The sequence below is a fragment of the Thrips palmi genome, unplaced genomic scaffold (assembly GCF_012932325.1).
Source record: "Thrips palmi isolate BJ-2018 unplaced genomic scaffold, TpBJ-2018v1 HiC_scaffold_17, whole genome shotgun sequence".
NCBI classification, from domain to species: Eukaryota; Metazoa; Arthropoda; class Insecta; order Thysanoptera; family Thripidae; genus Thrips; species Thrips palmi.
In genome coordinates, this window is record NW_023144626.1 from 1,666,694 (window position 1) to 1,686,960 (window position 20,267).

General features: G+C 51.6%; 4 protein-coding genes across 6 annotated transcripts in view; 2 read left to right on the forward strand and 2 right to left on the reverse strand.

Moving 5' to 3' along the window:
- The window catches only part of LOC117643678 (unconventional myosin heavy chain 6), a 44,464-nt gene extending 36,027 nt beyond the window's left edge, over window positions 1-8,437 (forward strand). For all 3 annotated transcript variants that reach the window (XM_034382694.1, XM_034382695.1, XM_034382696.1), the window contains 20 exons: window positions 47-266; window positions 343-576; window positions 666-1,076; window positions 1,170-1,362; window positions 1,439-1,593; window positions 1,680-1,904; window positions 2,003-2,137; window positions 2,237-2,466; window positions 2,564-2,762; window positions 2,854-3,018; window positions 3,107-3,254; window positions 3,340-3,659; window positions 3,743-3,879; window positions 3,959-4,167; window positions 4,242-4,540; window positions 4,622-4,829; window positions 4,933-5,264; window positions 5,338-5,577; window positions 5,668-5,871; window positions 5,956-8,437. In XM_034382694.1, coding sequence (XP_034238585.1) covers window positions 47-266; window positions 343-576; window positions 666-1,076; window positions 1,170-1,362; window positions 1,439-1,593; window positions 1,680-1,904; window positions 2,003-2,137; window positions 2,237-2,466; window positions 2,564-2,762; window positions 2,854-3,018; window positions 3,107-3,254; window positions 3,340-3,659; window positions 3,743-3,879; window positions 3,959-4,167; window positions 4,242-4,540; window positions 4,622-4,829; window positions 4,933-5,264; window positions 5,338-5,577; window positions 5,668-5,871; window positions 5,956-6,153 — 4,462 coding nt within the window. In that variant the 3' untranslated portion in view covers window positions 6,154-8,437. The remainder of the gene's footprint in view (window positions 1-46; window positions 267-342; window positions 577-665; window positions 1,077-1,169; window positions 1,363-1,438; window positions 1,594-1,679; window positions 1,905-2,002; window positions 2,138-2,236; window positions 2,467-2,563; window positions 2,763-2,853; window positions 3,019-3,106; window positions 3,255-3,339; window positions 3,660-3,742; window positions 3,880-3,958; window positions 4,168-4,241; window positions 4,541-4,621; window positions 4,830-4,932; window positions 5,265-5,337; window positions 5,578-5,667; window positions 5,872-5,955) is intronic.
- On the reverse strand, window positions 8,342-9,554 carry LOC117643684 (PCNA-associated factor-like). Its single transcript, XM_034382711.1, has 4 exons — window positions 9,340-9,554; window positions 9,118-9,195; window positions 8,916-9,034; window positions 8,342-8,823 (listed from the first exon to the last, which is right to left on the reverse strand). Exons 1-4 carry the CDS (start codon window positions 9,374-9,376, stop codon window positions 8,785-8,787), a joined length of 273 nt encoding a protein of 90 aa, XP_034238602.1. The 5' UTR covers window positions 9,377-9,554; the 3' UTR covers window positions 8,342-8,784.
- Window positions 9,555-10,416: 862 nt separating this feature from the next.
- On the forward strand, window positions 10,417-11,582 carry LOC117643476 (general odorant-binding protein 83a-like). The gene is made up of 7 exons (XM_034382401.1): window positions 10,417-10,576; window positions 10,666-10,744; window positions 10,831-10,883; window positions 10,954-10,989; window positions 11,065-11,167; window positions 11,342-11,406; window positions 11,482-11,582. The coding sequence occupies exons 1-7, from the start codon at window positions 10,514-10,516 to the stop codon at window positions 11,497-11,499; spliced, it is 417 nt and encodes a 138-aa protein (XP_034238292.1). The 5' UTR covers window positions 10,417-10,513; the 3' UTR covers window positions 11,500-11,582.
- Window positions 11,583-11,657: 75 nt separating this feature from the next.
- Window positions 11,658-16,474, reverse strand: LOC117643934 (protein CBFA2T3). The gene is made up of 11 exons (XM_034383120.1): window positions 16,449-16,474; window positions 15,188-15,255; window positions 14,692-14,987; window positions 14,230-14,376; window positions 13,973-14,106; window positions 13,585-13,870; window positions 13,175-13,415; window positions 12,986-13,107; window positions 12,869-12,937; window positions 12,656-12,789; window positions 11,658-11,730 (listed from the first exon to the last, which is right to left on the reverse strand). Exons 1-11 carry the CDS (start codon window positions 16,472-16,474, stop codon window positions 11,658-11,660), a joined length of 1,596 nt encoding a protein of 531 aa, XP_034239011.1.
- Between the last annotated feature and the right edge of the window lie 3,793 nt (window positions 16,475-20,267).

Here is a 20,267-nt window from a genome sequence, read left to right on the forward strand (position 1 = left end):
AGAAGGTCATAAACCTGACCACTTATGCCAATATTTTATTTTGCAGGGCTGCTCAACAAGAAATAGCAGCGTTATCAGAAATTGCAGGACAACTCAATTCAAAATTAGCAGCAAGTGTCTCAGAACAATCAGGGGAGTCTGTTGACCTAGATAATTTATTTGCATTCTTATCAGATGTGCAAACTGGTCAGAATGTCAACAGAAACCACATCATTGATCAAATTGGTGAACAAATGGATGAGTTGGTTGGAGATTTAGATGTGGAGGTATGAACCGGTTAAGATGTGTCTTTTTGAAATCATTCAAAGTGTGCAATCATTTAAATTTGTTTTTACTTTGCAGCTTGAAACAGTAATCCAGCAAGAATTGGAAGGCCTTACTGGACAGCCCCAGCCGCCGTGTAGCCTGGACTTGCCTCACCAGATGCGAGGCTGCTCTGCTCCCAAGTGCTCCAAACCCACCTTGCCCGAGCCAACTGAACCTCCGCCACCTCCACCGGCCTTCGCCAACCAGGGGGCGCCCCCTCCTCAGCCACCCCCAGTCTCGCCCCCAGAGCCACCCTCGCCGTCAGTTCAGGTTCGTCAACAAACCGACCCAAATTTATTTTGAACCGTAAACCTCAGCCAGGGTAGTAAATCTGACTTTTTCTCTTTTTCCTTGAACAGAACACGCCACTGACGCCGCCCACCACGTTCCAGACGGCGCCCGCGCCAGCCACCAACGCCAAGAACGAGCCCATCTACGAGAGTGTGCTGCCGCGGAACGACGGCTGCGTGTCGCCGCCGCCCCTGCCGGCACCGCCTCACAAGCTGCGGCCCAAGAGCCCCTGCGTGGAGCGGCTGCACACCCAGACGCGCAGCCGGGGCTCCAGCCCCAACCCCATCCACAGCACCATCCCCAACCCGATCCACAACGGGCACTCCCCCATCGTGCATCCCGCTGGCGTCCCAGTCCCAGGCCTCGGCCACCACACCCTCAGCCACGGCCCGAGGTCCGACTCTCCCTTGACGCACCCTGGAACGGGATCCGCCTCTCCCAGGCACAGTCGTCCCAGCTCTCGCTCCAGCGTCCCCACTGTAAGGCTCGCTTTCCTCGCAGGAAGCTGCAAAAATATGTCGCTTTTTAATCTCATCGTATAAAATCTGATTGGAATTTTATGTGTGTTTTAGAATGGTCAATGGAATGGCGCTCATGAAGATCCAGAGCGAGACCAAAGGCGGAGGTTCCGAGTTGAGCGCAAACTACAGGAGCTGGAAGAAACCACACAAGTGGCTCAAATCCGCTCTGCTCTGGATGATCCATACCACGACATTGTTGAGTTTGCTCAGAGCTACTTTAACCCACATGAGCGTTCACCTGAAGGTATGTTATGATTTTTGAATAGTTTATAATGTTTACATTTTTGTAAATATAATAACTAATCTCTTTTGCTTCTCAGGGACTATTATTGCCACTTTAACTCGGAAGCGCAAGTCAATGGAAATAATGCCAAAATATGAAATGGTGACATACTACAAGGGCAACAGCATACCCACTTCACATATTCATCTCTATGATCCAGAGAATGTGAATGTGGCCTGCTCGATTTTCAGGGTGAGCAAATTAGAAATTTTTCACAAATGAATTTTTATGACCTTTTGTATGTTACTGTATTAAAATTTATTTTTTTAAATCTACAGGATCTTTGCCGCTACATTAGGGGAGAACTGAAACCTGAAGCAGAAATCAGCTCTATTCAAGCAATTATTGGATATGGCATTGAAAGGGAAGAGTTGCGTGATGAAGTATTTGTGCAGTGCATTCGCCAGGCAACCAACAATCCCAATCCTGAGTGGATAGAGCGTGTGTGGCTTCTTTTGTGTCTGGCCATTGTCGCTTTCCAGCCCAGCAAGCTGCTGTTCAAAGTAAGCCGTAGACTCAGAGAAGTCTTAACAATTGACTCCATATTTTTAGTTGATTTGTTTTGAATCGAATTCATCTTTTATTGGTTTTCTCTTTGTAGTATTTCGTCTGTTTCCTTAAGAAGAACTTACAATTAGATGGTAAAATGAAACAATATGTTCAGTGGTGTCTGGATAACTGTAATAATAGCAAAGTGTCATGTCGTCAACATCCACCTTCAACTGTGGAAATTGCTGTGAGTACAAATCTGAGTAGTATCGCTTTAACAATTTGGGAATAGAAGATTCTGAATATTATCATGACGTGGCATGAAAATATTTTATTGTTTTTGCAGGCTATGCGGCGCCTGGGAACTATTGTATGCCGATTTTTCTTTTTGGATGGTCGCACCAAAGCTATTGACATACACCCAACTGACACTGCAAGTGATGCCTCTGCAAAACTGGCTGACAAACTAGGTCTCCGCTCTCTTGAGGGCTGGGCCATTTATCAGAGCAGACCAGATGGTGAAGAGCATGTGCGTGCCCATCACTATCTTTATGATGTGATAGCTGCGTGGGAAATGTAAGCAAAATTTTTATTTTTTTCCTTGTTTTAAAATTTTGTATTTCTTATAGCACAGCTTATAAAAACACTGCCTTATTGGTTTTCTATTTTGTAGGAAACAAGCAAAACAGGGACAATCATCATCCTCTTTCCCAACACTGAGCAGGAGAGGTGAACGATCAACTCTTGGCAGCGGTGAGAATCGCTTCATTTTCAAAAGACGTCTATTCAAGGCCAACCATCTACGTGAACTATCACAAGATCCGGTGGAAATTAATATGTTGTATGCACAGGCTGTTTATCACGTTGTTAAGGTATTTTTTGTCACATTCTATTGAAAGCAATAGTCTTGCATCTGATATGAGGACCATTTATCTTTAATTTGATGTAATTTCTGTCTTGCAGTGTGATGATTTTCCTGTTAGTGAGAAAGTTGCCTTGCAACTGGCTGGCCTACAGTCACAAGTCATGCTGGGTGATCCCAAAGACAACAATAGACTTGATTACTACAATGATGTAGATAGCTTTCTTCCATATCGTGTTAGCAGAAGTCGGGGAGAGGATGTATGGGTATGTATTATTTAAATTGAAATGATAGGTAACTCTACAAAGTATTAAAGCAAATTCGGATTTTAATTCATTAAACATTGTTCGGCAGGTACCTATCATAGCGCATGCTCACCGTCAGTATGGAGCAGGACGCTCTGAGATAGCTTCTAAGGTGCTGTACTTGTCATGTGTCATGCAGTATCCATTGTATGGGACAACAATGTTCCCTGTCACATACAGAGGATATTGGTCTTATGGTAAGGACTACTTTTTTATCTTTTATCCTTCCTCAACATTTTCTCACAATGCAGCTATTTATCAAGTCTTTCTACTTGTTTACAGGTAACAGCCTCATTTTGGGTGTTCATTGCAATGGTCTGATGTTGATAAAGCCCGATGATAAGTTTGTAATATATGAATACCGTTATGAAGATGTCGAATCTTTGTTCCTGGATCCAAGTGATTCATTCATTACAATCAATGTAATGCGTCAGCATCCAGGGCAAGGACTTCACCAGAACCAGCAGGGCCAACCAGAGAATACTCATAAGTGCTTTGTGTTTGAGACACCTCAGAAAAATGAAATAGGATCACTTATAGTTAGTTACTGCCCTCAACTAGCTGGCTGGATCACTGAAAGTGAAGCACCTGCTACAAAGAAGGTTTGTTTCTTTTGCACTTTGCAGTTACTTCAGAGTATACTTCAGTAAAGAATGAACCTAATAATAAAGTGTTTATTCAACAGGTGAAAGGTATAACCAATGAAGACAGAGTTAGGCTTTACCACAATCTTGTAAACTGCAGAAGAGTTTTAATTGATGGGGAATTACTGCGTAAACCACAAGACACAGGGGCCAGCTTCCTCAGGAACACTCTTCGAAGGTAGGCTGGGAATCAAAGTAAAGTGAATACAGTGTCATGTTTTTGTCAGAAATTACAATTTATATAATCTTCTCATTAGATTGAGCAAACACCGACTTGAGAAGTTAAGACTGGACAATGGCGGTTCAGGTGACAGTGGAGAAACTTACAAAGGTTTTCCTTACACCTACTGGGCTTTTAGTCGCCAGCCTATTGGTCAGAGCCTGAGCAAACTTCCAGAAGGAGAAGAGACCCTTGGTTTGCAAGTCTTTAACACAATCTTAACTTATGCTGGTCTAGGGCAAGATGGTAAGTTTCTTCTTTATAACCATTTTTCAAAGAACTTTAAAGATCCTTGACACTAATTTTTTTTTTTGGTGTAGGTGATAGTGTGCGCAGAGCTGAAGATGAACACATTAATCTTATTAAGTCCATTATGGAGCGCTGCATGAGATCTGAGCATCTTCTTGCAGAATTGTACTTGCAACTGATCAAGCAAACAACTGAACATCCTGATCCAAATTCTAGAGTAAATTTAAGACATTGGGCTTTACTTTCCCTTGCCTGTTCCGTCATTTTACCTCCTCAAAAACCATTGCGACGGTATCTCATTGCTCATCTCAAGAGATGTGCCTCTGACTTTATCACTGAAGAGGGCAAATTTGCTCGTTTTGCAGAGAAGGTAGGTTAACGTGTTTGCTGGCACAAGTTATTGTTTTTATTTTGACTTGTTTTTAACCTTTCTTCATCTTCTGTGCGATAGTGTTTGTACAAGACCCAAGGAACGAGGAGAAGACAGTGGCCTCCATCAAGAGAGGAAATTATGTGCACCATCAACCGCCGACCGATCTATGCTCGTTTCCATTTCATGGATGGTCAATACCACGCTGTTGAGTTCCATCCATCTGCTACAGCAAAGGATGTTATGGAAATAGTTAAAACGAAAATTGGCCTCAGGGAAAAAGCAATGGGTATGTTGGTCAACTTTCCAGGTTTTGTACAAATCTGGGGAAGTTTTAAAAATACTGTGTCCTCTAAACCTGAAATAAAATTATAATGTTCCTGTTTTTTCAGGCTATGCCATTTATGAGGTTCTGGGAAGCTCTGAAAGAAGCCTAATGCCTGATGAAAAGGTTGCTGATGTTATGTCAAAGTGGGAAAGGTATCGAGCAACCCTTGCTGCAGAAAACTCGGGACAATCAAATACCGGTGCCTCAAGTGGTACCCTTAATCGAAGAGGCCAGCAAGTCCAACAGTCTGCTCCTCAACCTCTATTTCTTTTCAAGAAACATTTGTTCCTTGATGAATACATGGACTTAGATGACCCTGTTGAGAAAGAACTGCTCTATCATCAAGTCCTGCATGGACTGCGATGTGACCGGTATCCAATTACAGAAATGGAGGCTGTAAGTAGCTCTTACTATTTCCTTTAGGTCTACTCATTTGAAATATTTGCTTAAAATTAACTTTTCTCTTCAGGTAATGTTGACTGCGCTGCAATCTCAGCTTGAATTGAGTGACTGGGAAGAAAGTCTTCTGGATTATCGCTCCATAGCTAGCCACTGTCTTGCTCCACGGTTAGTACCTGGAGTACCATCTGAGGCAGTCGTTATGCACCACCAGTCACTGTCTGGAATGACTCCTCCTGAGGCTAAGCAAGCGTTCTTGAATCTCATTCAAAGCTGGCCTCTCCACAGAGCAACTATTTTTGATGTTATGGTAAGTATCTTGGATGGAACATAGTAATTAATGAATGATATTGTCACTGTCTTGTAGTATGTTAAACTTGCAATTTTTTCAATTTTCTAGCAATCATTTACTTCCAACTGGCCACGAGTACTGTGGTTGGCAGTAGATCAGGCTGGCCTTCATCTTCTTGAGCACCGATCAAGAAATGCTCTCTGCTCATATGAGTATGAAAGCATCATCAGCTACTCCCCAGCTGTCAACTGCCTCATGATCATTACTGGAAGTGATCGTAAACAGAGTAAAGTTATTCTCACCACATCTCAGGTAAGAGGCAGAAAGAAGTTTATTTCTGATAATTTAAAATCTAGTTCATTGTCCTTATTGGTGTGTCTTCTCGTCTGGTCCCAGGCATTCCAAATAGCTAATTTAATTCGAGAGTACTGCGAGGTGTTGGCTGGTCCACAGCAAGATGTGAAGCGTCAACATCAACAAGTTCATCAACAAACTCTAAACAGAAAACGATCCACCAATGCTCAGAATGGAAGTAGTCGGCCAGCCAGCATACTGCACAAAAATGCAGCAATTATTGAACCACAGCCGAGCTAATCCATGAGAAGTGTAATTTTCTGTTAGTAGCATGAAGTTACCAAAGCATTGGCTGCTCTGTTCCAGGTAACATTATGCTTTCAAAAAAATATCTGAAAGTAAATTAATTTTAATGGTGCTTTAGTTACTCTAATTTCCAGACAAAATATGTCAAGCAAAATGCTCAGATACAAAATCTTTGCATGCCAAAGGTTATGATCTCTAATTTCAAAGAAATGTCTCTCTTTTTTTAAAAAAACTATGTATTAGTCATACAGCATTAAGTTGATTATGATATTGCTTGCCATAGCCATTTTATGTACTAGTATTTACAATATTATCACAAAAGTTATCCACTTCTAAGTCATTATTTAGGTGTAGCTTCAATTTTTTTAAACGAATTAAAGAAATAGCAATTACCATATTACTGTCTTGAATATCACACTCATGGCGCTTCTGCCATGAGGAATGTGGAGTGAAATACAAGACAGGATTCAGAGCTGAACTGGTGCATCTGTACATAATTGTATGCAGAATAAGGCTTGTAAAGAATCTGTACAATGTATTTATATGATGTATTATATGTGATGTACATTAAAAGAATGTAAATAAGAGGTGAAATATGATACTGTACCTAAGCATCCTCATTGTTTCTCTTAATGATTTTTGTTTCTTTTTGTGAAGTGTTGGATTCAATTGTTAAGATGTTTTTATTTGTTGAAGGAACATTGTGGTCTTCTTGTGACCCTGCTGCCAAATTAATGCTGTTTATGTTCAACTGTTTGCATTTTTTTAATTGAACTGATCCGAAACCCAATTTAGACAATATTGTAATTATTATCAATGCATTGTTTGTTGTGTGCATTTGACTGAAGTTCAGCATTGTAACTTAAAACTGCCAAAGAATCAAAAGACATGCATTTTTCAATGTATTTCTTTCTCAGTAGGTAATATTTCGTCAAAGCGATCTGCAACAATGAATTTGAAGTTTGCTGTTCAGATCTTTTAGTCTAATTATTTGAAACTGACAGATCTTCCAGTGACACGGTTCAGGTCCAAGTACATTTTGCTCATACCTTCAGGACTTTTTTCCTTAATTTATAAATCCAATGTAATATAAATGATTAAGAGTGTTTAGCACTATTCCCCTGTGTTACCTTTGGACCATAATCTTCCTTCTGTATGTGTACTGTGTGCCTGAAGCAGTGTTGGTGAACCGTACCTGCTATGGATTAAAGTAGCTTATTTCAACTTTCCATCTAGTTTGTCAAGCAATGGACGTGTTGTATATCTTTATCATCTTTTTCATGTACAATGTTAAAAAGGAATGTAATTCTTCTCGTTATACAACACTAAGTGTTGGTTCATGTTATTGAATGTTTTGCATTGATGCTGAGTATCTTTATCAGAAGGTATGCTGTGGCTTCTGGCACATAACCAGCAATCCACCAGTTCAGTGTAATCCATTGCATTGACTAATTTTTTCTAAGGGTTTTAAGACGACCCTATCTAGCCAGAGCCTGTGATAGTAATTGTACGATAGTCAAGGAAAAGATGATAAAGAGTGATAATAGTATTGATGTAAATATTAAGGGTGAATGTTTTAATCTATTGAAATTTCAGCTACTTTTACTTATTGACGCGTCTTTTTAAGTGAAGTGGTATATTAGATATTGTACCATGAATACATTTAATGAAGGAAAATCAAAATTAACTGTCTTTGTTATATCTTTACCAAACTCACGTTGCTTTCACCAAAAGATTTCATTTTGAATGCTCCTCAGGGTATAAATTAATTTCTGCTCGTTATTTATGGAAGGTTGTCTAAAGTGTTCAACCCATCAGCATTGGAATTTTCTATCAGCAAAACTAAGCTTTTATCATAAGGCTCCCAGCTCAACCTTCCCAACAAATTCTCTCAACTTCATCTTAATAAATTCAATATTACACTAACTTACCATTCTAGTGAATACATTTTGGGTTACCAATTTCTGTAGCATGTTCCTACTATATCAGATATCATTATTAGATATATATTGGGAAAGGCATATAAAGAGTGAGAGTACAAACTGTTCAGAGAATATTTGAAGGATAAGAAATAACTGCTTTTTAAGGTAGAAAACGAGCTGTCAGTTTCAGCTGACTTTCCATTTATACATGTATCTTTCTTTTAAAGTTTCTTTATGAAGTACAATAAAAGACAAACTTGTATTTCTGAGAAGGTGTTTATTTTACCATCTGCACTGGTTTGGTATTGATGAGCTTTTGTTAATACAATGCGTTAAATAAACAAATTCCAGCCCTTTTTATTGTTTAAAGATTCTGTTATTAACCTGCTAAAGACCCATGAGTTTTAATGCTAAGCATTAATGAGAAGCGAGAGTTCTAATTATTCAACGGGAAAATCCTCATTTGATGAGAAACGTATGAGTATTGCATCAGATCCAAATTTTCATCTAAAGAAAATCACCATGTTAAGGAATCTGTGAAATCCTAGGATTTGCAGAACAACCCACTAACATCCATTATCACAGACAATCCAAATACAACCAAAAATACAATTAAAATAAGTGCTTTACAATTAAAATTATCATAATTACAACAGAGAGATCAGGAAATACTTGAGAGGTCTCGCAGCTTCTCAAAAGGTCATTATGAATCCCCTTCTGGAGATGACTTGTTGGATGATGCCTGCAAAAAATTTCACACAGATAAAATACATTGATTAGGAAAATTATAAGAGATGGATAAAAAATTTCTCAAACAAAATTGTCTGAACTAACACTTTCTCCATTCGATTCCTTGGATGAGGATGATGGAGCGACAAAGAAGGTGGTGATGGGCTTTTGCCATTCTGGGGTTTCTCGGGGATGATACGAATTACCACCAACTGTAGGTTTACCTAGCAACAATAGAACAATATGAAAGAGAGAATAAAAACCATCACAAATACAAACAGGAATATTTTCCCCAAACTGCTCTTACCCTTACTGTCACCACTGCTATCAGAACTCCGAGTTGGGGTGCTCACAACAGCTTTCCTTGGTGCCTTGGCTCCAGAGGCTGCAATAGATCCGAACAAAGGATGATATTAAAATTTTTATGCAGATTACAAATGAACAAAAATATGGAAGAAATGTTTTCTTTCATATATTTTACGCAAATAAACAGGACAACGAGGGTTATAGTCAAGTGACGGCAGTGTACCTTTCACACCCGTAGTATCAGCTTTCGTGCGCACCATTTTCAAAAGATAAAAAGTTGACAAAGGGCGGAACCGAAACGCTTAAGTAGAGTGATCTACAAAAGTTAAAGCCTTCGAGAATTCTTTCCAATTTAAATCGTAACTGGGGCAACAACACAAACCCTGCGGCCAGCAACACACAACACACAGCTGAGTTTTGGCGGGAGATTGATGATTGACAAGGTCCACCAACGTGAAATCAGAAATCGCTGCGCTTAGAAAATTTTGTTAATCATGATACAAAACTTAATTTACCCGCTTACAAAGATGATTTTAAATAAAACACGAATGATCATGTGTACCTCAATAATATACTGCCAAGAAAAATACACAACGTCCGCCCTTACCCAGAAATCGCGCCAAATTCAAACACCATCCGTGGACCAGCTCTGCCCTAGCCCCGCGACGCGCGACGGGCAAGGGTTAACCACGGGTGCGTGCTGTGCGGCCTCGGGCCCGGTTCCTGGCCGAAACAGTGTAATCTCATTACCGTGGCTAGACTCACTGAGCCGTGGAGGCATGGCAGGCATGGCAGGCGTGGCGTGCCCGCGGTGTGGAAAAAATAATAACCGCGCGAGCGAACGGGGTCCTTCTCCAAAGTCGAAGTCGACCGTGGCATTACGCCGTGGGGTCTGTCATCGGTCACTTTGGCGAACGCTCGTTCGATGTGTCGAAAACAAAAACAAGCTTCCTTCTCTCTTCGCCCACATGACTGGCGCCGGAAAGGCAGTCTTGGACTTCCCTGTCGTGACTGTGTCCACTGTGTCCCATGGGCTGTCCCGTGGACTGACTGGCCGGCCGATGCGTCGTCTGCTGGGCGGGCCGGCGGCCAAGCCGTTCGTCGCTCTGTCTCTCTCGCACCACTGCGAGACGCCTCATGAGTGCGGAAGAGACAGAGCGACGAAACGGACCTTCGGAATGGCTCGGCAGCACACCGGTAGTTACGCGCGGTGACATTGGCGCCGGCGGGAAGGAGGGAAGGAGGCGTTGTCCTGGACTCCGTGCCTCTCCGTGCCTCTCCGTGCCTCTCCGTGCACTGGCTGCCCGTGCCCACCGCGTCCGCGTCCAAGCCCCGTCGTTATAAGGCCGACACGTGTCCGCGGGAGGCATTCGCCGAGCAGCAACACCGAGACCAACATGAAGACACTCCTGGCGGTCGCCGCCGCCCTCCTGGCCGTGAGCGCCCTGGTCACTGCCGAGGTAAAAAACCGCCCCGAGCGAGAAGTGGGGGAAAGTGTGATGTTTTTAAAAGCGATACCACTTATTGCGTTTTCCGTTGGACGCTGTAGGTGAACCTATCGGACGACCAGAAGGCGCTCCTGAAGCAACTCAGAGGGTCCTGCATGGAGGAGACTGGAGTAGCCGAAGGTAAGTGATGAGTCAAGTCGTCCGCAGTCAGGCGATCTCTCGTGACACTTTTCGAGTCGTTTTTGTACGAACTTTCTGCATCGCAGCCACCATCGAGGCGTGCAAGACCGGCAACTTCGCCGACGATCCCAAGCTCAGGGTGAGTACGGCAAGGGATGCGCAGTGAGGTTCGACGTCACTTTCACTAACGGACTTTCTTTTGTCGACAGTGCTACTTGAAATGTGTCTACCAACAAATGACAGTGGTGAGTTTCTTTCAAACGTTTTATAAACGCATTTTTGTTGTCTGATTGTTTTTAAACCGTGCTTTGGGCTGACAGATGGACGATGACGGCATGGTGGATGCTGACATGATGGTCACCATGCTGCCCGAGGAGATCCAGGCCAAGGCGGAGCCCATCCTCCAAGTGTGCAAGGCCGTCAGTGAGTGTCTCATTCCACACTGTAAATAAGTAGGGATCGATTGCCGAATTGGTCGCGTGTGGTCACTTTTTGCTGCCAAGTGAGAGTGCTTCGGTCGCTAGGAACGCAATCGATCCGTGCAGAGAGGGAGCCGTCCATATCCTCCTCCAATAATCCTTCCCCGACACTTTCCAGACGGCGCCGACGCTTGCGAGAACGCCATGCAGTTCAACAAGTGCCTGTACGAAAAGGCCCCCGACGTGAGTGAAAGTTGTGCAGTGATCGGACTCCGCATTGCAGTGCTCGAAGTGATCGCCTTTGCTTCTCCTTTGCAGTACTACATCGTGCCCTGAGAGACGTCTCGTCCAACCCCCCTCCGAGTGCGAGGACTTCGAACACGTGCAACACTGCAATAAAATATCTGTGTATTATACAATTTGAGTTTTGATTCATTGTCTCCCATCCCGGACTAGACAGAGGAGTGTGAAATACGAATGCACTCGGGTTATAATCAAAGACGAACATTTATTAAGTTAAAACAATCATAAAGCGGAAACGTAAGGCAATGCTTCATTTCCATCTGCCTACACAGTAATAACATTAGATATTTAAATTCAAAACAAACAAACAAAAACTTACACGGTGAAAAGGGCTTGTAGTTGAAGTTCATAGAAAAGAGACACAAAATCTGATATCCGATAGTTTCGATTCAAAACGAAAAATCAAACGACAGGACTAGATGGAATGAATCACAACAACCAGGAACTTTCCGAATCCTTTTCACCTCGAGCGCAGAGTCGCGGCATGGCAGGAGGCTTCGAGATCATCATTTCAACAATTCATTCGGGGAACGGGGTAAACGAGGGAAAACAACCCGACCGCCGGAATGGCTGGAATTCCCCCGACACGGAGTGGAATGGAATGGCCAGCGAATCGGCACACGTCGGCACAGGCAGAGTGGCGGGGTATACAGGTAGAGAATCACAAGGTAGCTTAAACACAGACTAGGACTATCAAACTACGGGTTGCTCGTACTTATAATAACAAGGTACTGGAATGTTCCGAGAGCCGGACCGGGACGGGGCGGGCCGCGGCGGCAGGCGAGGCTGCGTCCACTGCGTCGCGCGGCTACGGGTCACGCGGCACGCGGCACGCACGAGTATGGCACATGACGCTCGACGGCGACCCAACGGGGACCGTCCGTCGGCTGGCTTTGAGATCGAGCTCGACGTCTAGGAGGCGAGGTGGCCCTGCAGGTGGCCCTGCAGGTGGGTCTGCAGGTGGAGGGGGCGGCCCCCTCGCGACGCCGGCCGTCACTTGTGCGGGCTGGTCTTGCTGACGGCCACCATGGCGGCGAGCGCGGCGTGCGGCGCGGTGGGCGAGGAGGCGGGTCGCGGCGCGGGGGCGGGTGGCGCGGACGCGGCGGTGGCACGCTGCTGCTCGGCGGCCCACAGCGCCGCGGCGCTGTCCGGCGCGCTGTCCTGCCTGGCCGCGCCCTGGACCCCCTGGACGGCCGCGCCCCGCAGCGCGCACACTTGGTGGTGCGTCTCCCAGTCCTTGTGCTGGCAGAACGAGCCGCAGTAGCGCGCCACGTTGCAGCCGCTGCACGTCTCCTGCGCCTTGCGGCCGCAGTTCCAGCAGTTCTGCGGACAAAGTCGAAACTCGATCAAGTCGGGGAAGCGGCGGCATAACAAGGGCATAACAATCCGTCTCTGTACTCACGTTGGCGGTGTGTGCCAGGCGGTCCGCGGGCGGCGAGTGCCCGTTGTGCGCCACGGCGGCCACGGCGTCCAGGCGGGCCTGCAGCGCGCCCAGGCCGGCGTGGTGGCCGAGCCCCGCCAGCCGGCGCTCCAGGTTGACCCTCTCGGCCGCCATCAGCTCGGCGGCCTGGGCCTCGGCGGCGGCCACCGCCCTCTGGATCTCGAGCACCGCCTGCCGCCGCACCTCGTTCACGGTCTCCTCTGCAAAGTGGACCGCGTCAGCAGACTGATTCGAGGAGTCGCTCTGTCGCTCTGTCGCTTCGCTCACCTGCTCGACGCTTGAGCTCCGCGATGCGCTCCTCCGTGTCCTGCAAGGTGCGGGCCATGATGTCGTCCACGGCGGCCTTGATCTGCCGCGACACGACCGCCGCGCCGGCCGCGCCCGCCGCCGTCAGCGCCACCACGCCGTTCTCGTGCGCGGCGCCGTCGGCGGGGACGGTGCTGCGCTGCTGCAGGATCACCAGGGCGTGCTTGGTCTTCTCCACCATGCTCAGCACGCAGTTCAGCATCTGCAAGCCATCACGCCGATCAGCCTGCTGCTCGCGGCGCGACGGGCGCGACGGCCGGGGCCCCTGCGAACCAGCAGATAGGCAACCCGGCTACAGCGGTGCGCGGCGGGCAGCCTATCGCCGCCTTGCCGCCGGCCGGAGCCAGGAGCAAAAGCCAGGCCTCACTCACCACGTTGATGTTCTTCCACTCGTCCTCGTTGTTCCGGCGCTCCTCGGCCTCCTTGGCGTGCTGCGCGGGGTGCTGCGGGTGCAGCTGGGCCTGCAGGTGCGGCGGAGGGGGAATGTGGCGCGCGCGGGGGTGCACCACGCCGCCGCCCCTCACCAGGGCGCGCTCCGTCCGCTCCGGCCTCTCCACCGGCCTGTCCACGGCCCGGTCCCGGTCCGTCCGGTCCAGAGAGGTGTGCGCTCGCTTGGCCCACGCCGACAGGTTCTCGGCCTCCTCGGCCTCCTCCAGGCTGAGGGGCAGAGACAGGTCTCAGGTACCGTTTCGGGCAGGATAACAATTTAAATCTCTGGGAGTTTTTTTTCTGGCGGTGCGGGCTGTGGCCGTGGCCTACCTGTCGGAGGCCGGCCGCTTGGCGGCGTCCTTGCCATCCGCGTGGAAGATGTTGAGCACGCCCTCCCCGGCCGGCGACACGGACGCGGGGTCCAGCAGGAGGTGCTCGTGGTGCCGCAGGTACTGCAGGGCGCTCTGCCAACACAAAAGTCGCTGGTTCGACTCACCATGACCCCTTGTTTTTTCCCTGCTCGGAGAGCAAGCAAATTACGTCATAGCAAGAATCCGGCCTCCATCGGACCGCCTTCCAGGACCCACCTCGCCGGAAGCCTTAGCCAGCCCGTGCAGTTCGCGCTGCAGTGCGGGTAGCTGTCCTCGCAAAAACGGCAGCACGAAACCGCGCAGCGGGAAGTTTGTGACTTCCTGCAGAGAATGCTGGAACTCCTCCACCGACAGCCCGTTCGCCTGCAACACCAACATCGTCGTGAGCCACCAGGGTCCGGGTCGAAAGGGGGAGGGGAGGGGGGAGGAGGTTGAAGTATGCGGGCGTGAAAACATTGCTCTGATACTGTGGCCGTACGGAACATGCGGGGCCCGGTATGTCCAGCTTACACACTGAGCTTCTGCTGGTTTGTGTGGCGTGGCCGCCCGTGTGTGTCTGTGTGTGTGTATGCGTGTTAGAAAGGACCCGGTTGCGGTGCCCAACCCGTTTGGCCCGCGACTGCCGTGAGAACGAGAGAGACCGCCGGCCACCGCCGAGAACTACGCACTGCTACGCACCACCAGGCTGAAGACGAGCGCGCGAACCCGCTCGCCGGTGTCGGCGGAGATGTCGGAGCCGAACTGCACGAGCGTGGACAGGAAGCGCTTCATCTTGGCGTGCGAGCGCGCGGCGGAGGCGGAGGAGAAGGCGGTGCCGGCAGCTGTCGCGGCCGCCGCACCCGGGGTGGCACCTGGCGTCGCACCTGCAGCCGAGCCGCTGCCATCCCGGCCATCCCGGCCGTCCCGGCCCGAGCGCTCCCTGTCCCACAGCGAGAGAGACAGCGCCAGCGGCTGTCCGGGCGGAGAGGCGCCACCTGTGCGGAGAGAGAGGGAGAGGGGTGGAGTTGAGTTATTGAAAGAAGCGGCGCCAGCGTTGGAATATTGCCACCAGCCTACAGTGCTGCACCACTGCCGGCTCGGCTTCATGCCGCGGGCCGGGTGACACTTGCGTTCAGTCAAGCCGTCAATTTTTGTTGGAATTTCTTTCATTGAAAAGCTTGCCGCGTGTTCCTACCTGCATGCCTGTCGTGGCGGTCGTGGCGGTCGGGGCCGGGCCCTGGCGAGCCCCCGTTGAGGAGGCAGCTGGTGTAGCCGTTGACGCCCAGTGCGGCGGCCGTGGCGGCGCCGGGGGTGGCGGCGGCTGTCGAGGGCGTCGGCGTCGGCGACCGTCGCGGCGACCGCAGTGGCGAGCGAAGCGGGGACCGCGACGACGCCCCCTGGCGGTCCTGGCGGTCCCCGGCGGCGTGGCCCGGTGGGCTGGCCGGCGGCGGCGACCCGCTGGGGGACCGGCTGCTCGGCGTGGCCCTCAGCGCGGAGCCTGCAGAGGAACAAGAGCAAGGTCACCTCCACGTTGATCACCGACGGCATGCCGGCGGCGTGATTTACCGGCCTCTCCTCGTTCTTTCGGCCCCGCGGCCCGGCGGGCCGTCTGAGTAATGGCAGGCATTCCGGGCGCTGCGCGGCACTGCGCGCTGCGCTGCCTGACTGACACAGTGCGCAGGTGGCGCCTGGCGGCCACGGCGACGCGAGGCAGGCGGGGCTTTCCGGGACTTCCGGTCTGCAGATTCGCTCGCGAGACTCTGCGGGCTGCTTCCACGCGTCGCCGCCGTCGCTCTGTCTCTCTCGCACCCCTACGGGCCGGCCCGCGAGTGCGAGAGAGACGGAGCGACGCGGCCCCGATTCGGACTCGGCCTGCTGATTGGGTTCGCGGCGCCGAGGCTGCCGCGCTGCTGCCGCCGCGCCCCGTCTGGCTGGTGGGCGGGATGATTTAAAACTCGAGCCGACTGAAGCACGCCGACGGAGCCCCGGGCCGCCTAGACTCGAACCGACCCGACGCGCCGGGCCAGGCAGGCCCGGATCACAATGGAGAGAGTTCCAGAGTTTAATTTGCACAGCGGCTAGGCTAGGCCAGGCCTGGGCCAGGCGGTGGCAGCGGCAGTCTGCTTGGGCGGGGGCGGTGGGAGGAGGGGGTTGAGGTCGGCGGTTAGGGGTTTGGTTTGGCCGCGGGTTCGGCCGCGGGTTTGGCCGGGACTGCGGGAATGGAGCCATCAGCGGAACGAGAAAACAATCGCATGCCGCGCACCGACCTTTTTATTATTATCAATATTCACAACAAATCGCCCTCATCTCAATTCCCCTCGAAACACGCCGCAAGCCCGGCCCCTCCCCCACCCTTCCACGCGCCCGCACCCACACAGACGCCCGCACACACACTGCGGCTCGGATGCACCCCCATCGGCACATGCGGCCTGCCGGGCCTCCCGCCCAGGGCATACGCTTTGCAGTTTAATTTCTTCCCCATTTAAATGGAAGGCTCCCACACCGCGGCCGAACTTTGCCGAATGGAATTCCTTTTCCAAGAGCGAGCTGGCCGACGGCGTGCCCAGGCCCAGGGCCGCCACCGGACAGCTCCGCGGCGGACGCCCCCACCCCCGCGCTTTTCTCCAGATAAAAAACGAGATTTTGATGGCGTCAAACGAGGCAAACAAAACTGGAATACATTTCGGCGACAAGCCGGCCCGCTCGGCCGCATGGAGTCTGACCAGCCGGCCCGGGGAGGGGGAGGGGAGGGGGAGGGGAGGGTTTTCGGGGGGCCGGTTGGTACATTGCTAATTAGGATCCGATGGGCGTTACGTAACAAGCCGCTGGTGCGGCGCCCCACCCCGCCCCGCCGCGGCACCACCGTCGCACTCCATAACGGGCCGGGGATTAAAACCGCCGAACCCATCAAGGAGGGCGCGACGGAGCACAGCCACAAAGCGACAGGCGGCCTCAAGCGCAGGAGCGGACCTGGAGCTGAATTTCGGTGGTGGGGGGACGCGGTGCTAGAAACAAAAATCGCCCATGGACGTTTAGCGTGTGACTTTACACAAAACGTCCCACCCTTTGTTTCTGCCTAAACTGTCGCTCCCCTTGCGGCGGTGTTCCCGGGTGTGCAGTTGTTGAATCGGAACGGATCGCGGATCGGGGGTTCGTCCCGCCGCGGTGGCGGCAGTGGCGGCCAGGCCGGGCAGCCTGTCGTCATGCCGTCTCACTCGCACTCGCGGTGCGCCCCGGGAGGGTGCGAGAGAGACAGACGAAGCACTGGCGCTGCCGGGCGCTGCCATTACCCGGCCGAATTAATAAAGCGTCCGTCTCGTTTCTTCACGCGAAACGGGCCGACAGGCAGTCCGTTCCGCGTTCCGTTTCGGCGCCAGTCAGCCGGCCAGCGTGTTGTACCGCGCCGGCTTTTTGCCCCAAGACTGGGGGGAGAGGGAAGGGGTAGCCGCGCCTGCTTTGCTTTCGGGGCGAGTTTGATGTCAGAGCCTCGCGCCGACTGGCATGCTGGCACATGTGTGCGCCTCGGTGATGGATTGTGATGTTATTCTTTGCGCGTTTCATGCTGTCATTGCATTGCCCGGCCATGCGCCCGGTCGCCCCGCCCCGCCCCGCCGCGGCACGTCCCGCCACAGAGTGCTCGCCATCGCCATGCATACCGGCGTATTCTTTCTGTGGCCCCGAAATGATTGCCCAGGCGGCGCGGCAGGGCCGCACCATGGAGGGCCACGCGGAGCCATGGAGGGTGATGGCCGCCGAATCGGCGCGCCGCGACCACGATTAGACGATTAGACACCATCAGGCTGAACCGAGGGCTAAATTGACAAGGCCGCGGATCACACGCTGTAAAAAAATCGGAGCGCCAACTCGCCAGCTTGACAAATCCATTCTTCAGATGGGGCACCCTAGTCACTAGTTGATCAGAACAGTCACAAATGTCTTTTGAAAAATCGTGTTTTGGGCCGACTTTAAGCAGCCACTGCGTCTGATCCGAGGCGGTATTTCGTCCTTCCTCAACGGGCAATTGGTCTTTGGACCTTCCTTTGGCATGCCTTTGATACGGAGTGCGTTTATCTGCCTTAGTTTGGGAGCAGTATTGCCGCAAAGTTGATCAAAACGGTCACAAAAGTCTTTGAAAAATCGTGTTTTGGGCCGACTTTAAGCATCCACTGCGTCTGACCCGAGGCGGTATTTCGTCCTTCCTCAACGGGCAATTGGTCTTTAGACCTTTATTTAACATGCCTTTGTTACGGTGTGCGATTATCTGCCTTAGTTTGGGAGCAGTATTGCCGTAAAGTTGATCAAAACGGTCACAAATGTCTGAAAAATCGTGTTTTGATCAACTTTGCGGCAATACTGCTCCCAAACTAAGGCAGATAATCGCACACCGTAACAAAGGCATTCTAAAGGAAGGTCCAAAGACTAATTGCCCGTTGAGGAAGGACGAAATCCCGCTTTGGATCGGACGCAGTGGTTGCTGAAAGTCGGCCCAAAACACGATTTTTCGGGAAGCTGGCTGTCTCTGCCAGGAAAGAGCGCGGGAGGCAGGCTGCTTCAGGGCCCGCAAGCGACGACGGATTCGCACCCCATTGGTCTCGCGGCTTCACGTGCCTGCGGAAACACCTGCAACGTTTTTGCCCGGGGTGCGCTGAGCTGCGCGGGGCGTGGCGGGGCGCAGCGGGGCCCCGTGGCGTACCCCCGCGGGGCCGTGGCGGCCGCGGCGTGGCTGAGGCCGGCCTCGCTCGCCTGGTTGGCTGAGGCGGCTGAGGCGGACACCGTGTCAACGCCCCGCCGCGGCCACGCCGCCGCGCCGCCGCGCCGCCCCGCGCAGCGCTATGGGGCCGCGGCGCCGCGCAGCGCGACTCAAAGCGAAACATTACCGAGCGAAATTGAATGTCAATCCCAGCAGACCGACTCCGAGAGTCGTTTTCGTCGCTCCGTCTCTCTCGCACTCGTGGGCCGTTCCGTATGGGTGCGAGGGAGACACAGCGACGAGAACGACTCTCGGAATCAGTCTGCAGGAAGGCGTGCACCCCGCGCCTCCGCTTCGCCGCGCCGCGCCACCGCCGATCGGCCCCGCCAGCGTCACGCTCGTCACGGCCAACCCATCAACGCCACGCTCGTCACAAGCGCTTCCGCTCGCCAGCGTCACGCTCGTCACAAACATCCGAAACGAACGCTCGCTCCGTTTCGGAAGCGATTCCGAGAACACACTGCTGCTTTCAAGAGAGCCTTATTCCTGTTCCACCCCTTCCTCCCCCGCCCCCACCCCGGCAAGTGCATCCGCACTGCACCCTCTGCTAGGCCTGCACGGCCTGCAAGGTCTGCAAGGCAACAGCTGGCGCGGTGCGTCTTGGCGGCCCCCTTGCCCTGTGGTCAATAAGCCCGGACAACACGTGCTCCGGCGCGGCTCCGCGTGGCTCCGTCCCCTCGAGCCTCGAGCCCACACTAGTAGTCACTTACACCCCCACTTTCGGCACCAGAAGAGGAGACAGAGGGAATGAAGAAGCTAAGCGACTTGATTGGGAGCAGTGTCACGGATTGTACTTTAATTTTTAACTGCAAAAATCATCTCAACATTGAGCCCTACACTGGTCTCTGGTCACGCTCGCGCGCTCCTTGGCCTTCCCCAGCACACGGTGGCGGCGACCCCGGCCAGACCAAGTCCCCCTCCCCCTTTTCCTCCGGGGGTCGAATAATATGTAAAGGAGTGGAGATAAAAAATGGTTTACCAGCAAGAGTATAAAGGCGTGCGCCCGCTGTCCCGCCCCCCGCTAAGCGAGTCTGTCTGGCCGGTGACGTCACATGAATGTTAAGCAGGCTTGCCCAGGCTCACCCAGGCACCCCGTGACCAGGAGTGACCGCGAGTGTGACCAGGGGTGGAACCACGGGAAGGACCAAGGGAGGGACCGTGGACCATACGAGTGTGTCCACAACCCCACCGCGCACCGCGCGACCGGCCCCTTTCAGGAAAAGGCACGAGCGCACAGACAACGCACGTACGCACAGATCTACTTTTGCTGCTATTGGAATGCAGAGAGCAAACAGACAATGGCAGAGAGACCGGTCGGTCAAGATGGAATGAAAGGTATGATTCAGCCCTTCGGCCGCAGCCACCCCGACTGCGGTTCAGTGCAGTACCTCGTCCTTCGGCCCTGCTGCCCTGCGGCCCCAGCCAGCCACCCCTGCAGTGTAGTGGTTAATCTCCTCCATTGTCAACAACACGCATACGGGCGTGGCGCGGCGTGGCGCCGTGGTCCAATTCGGGTGTGCGAGGG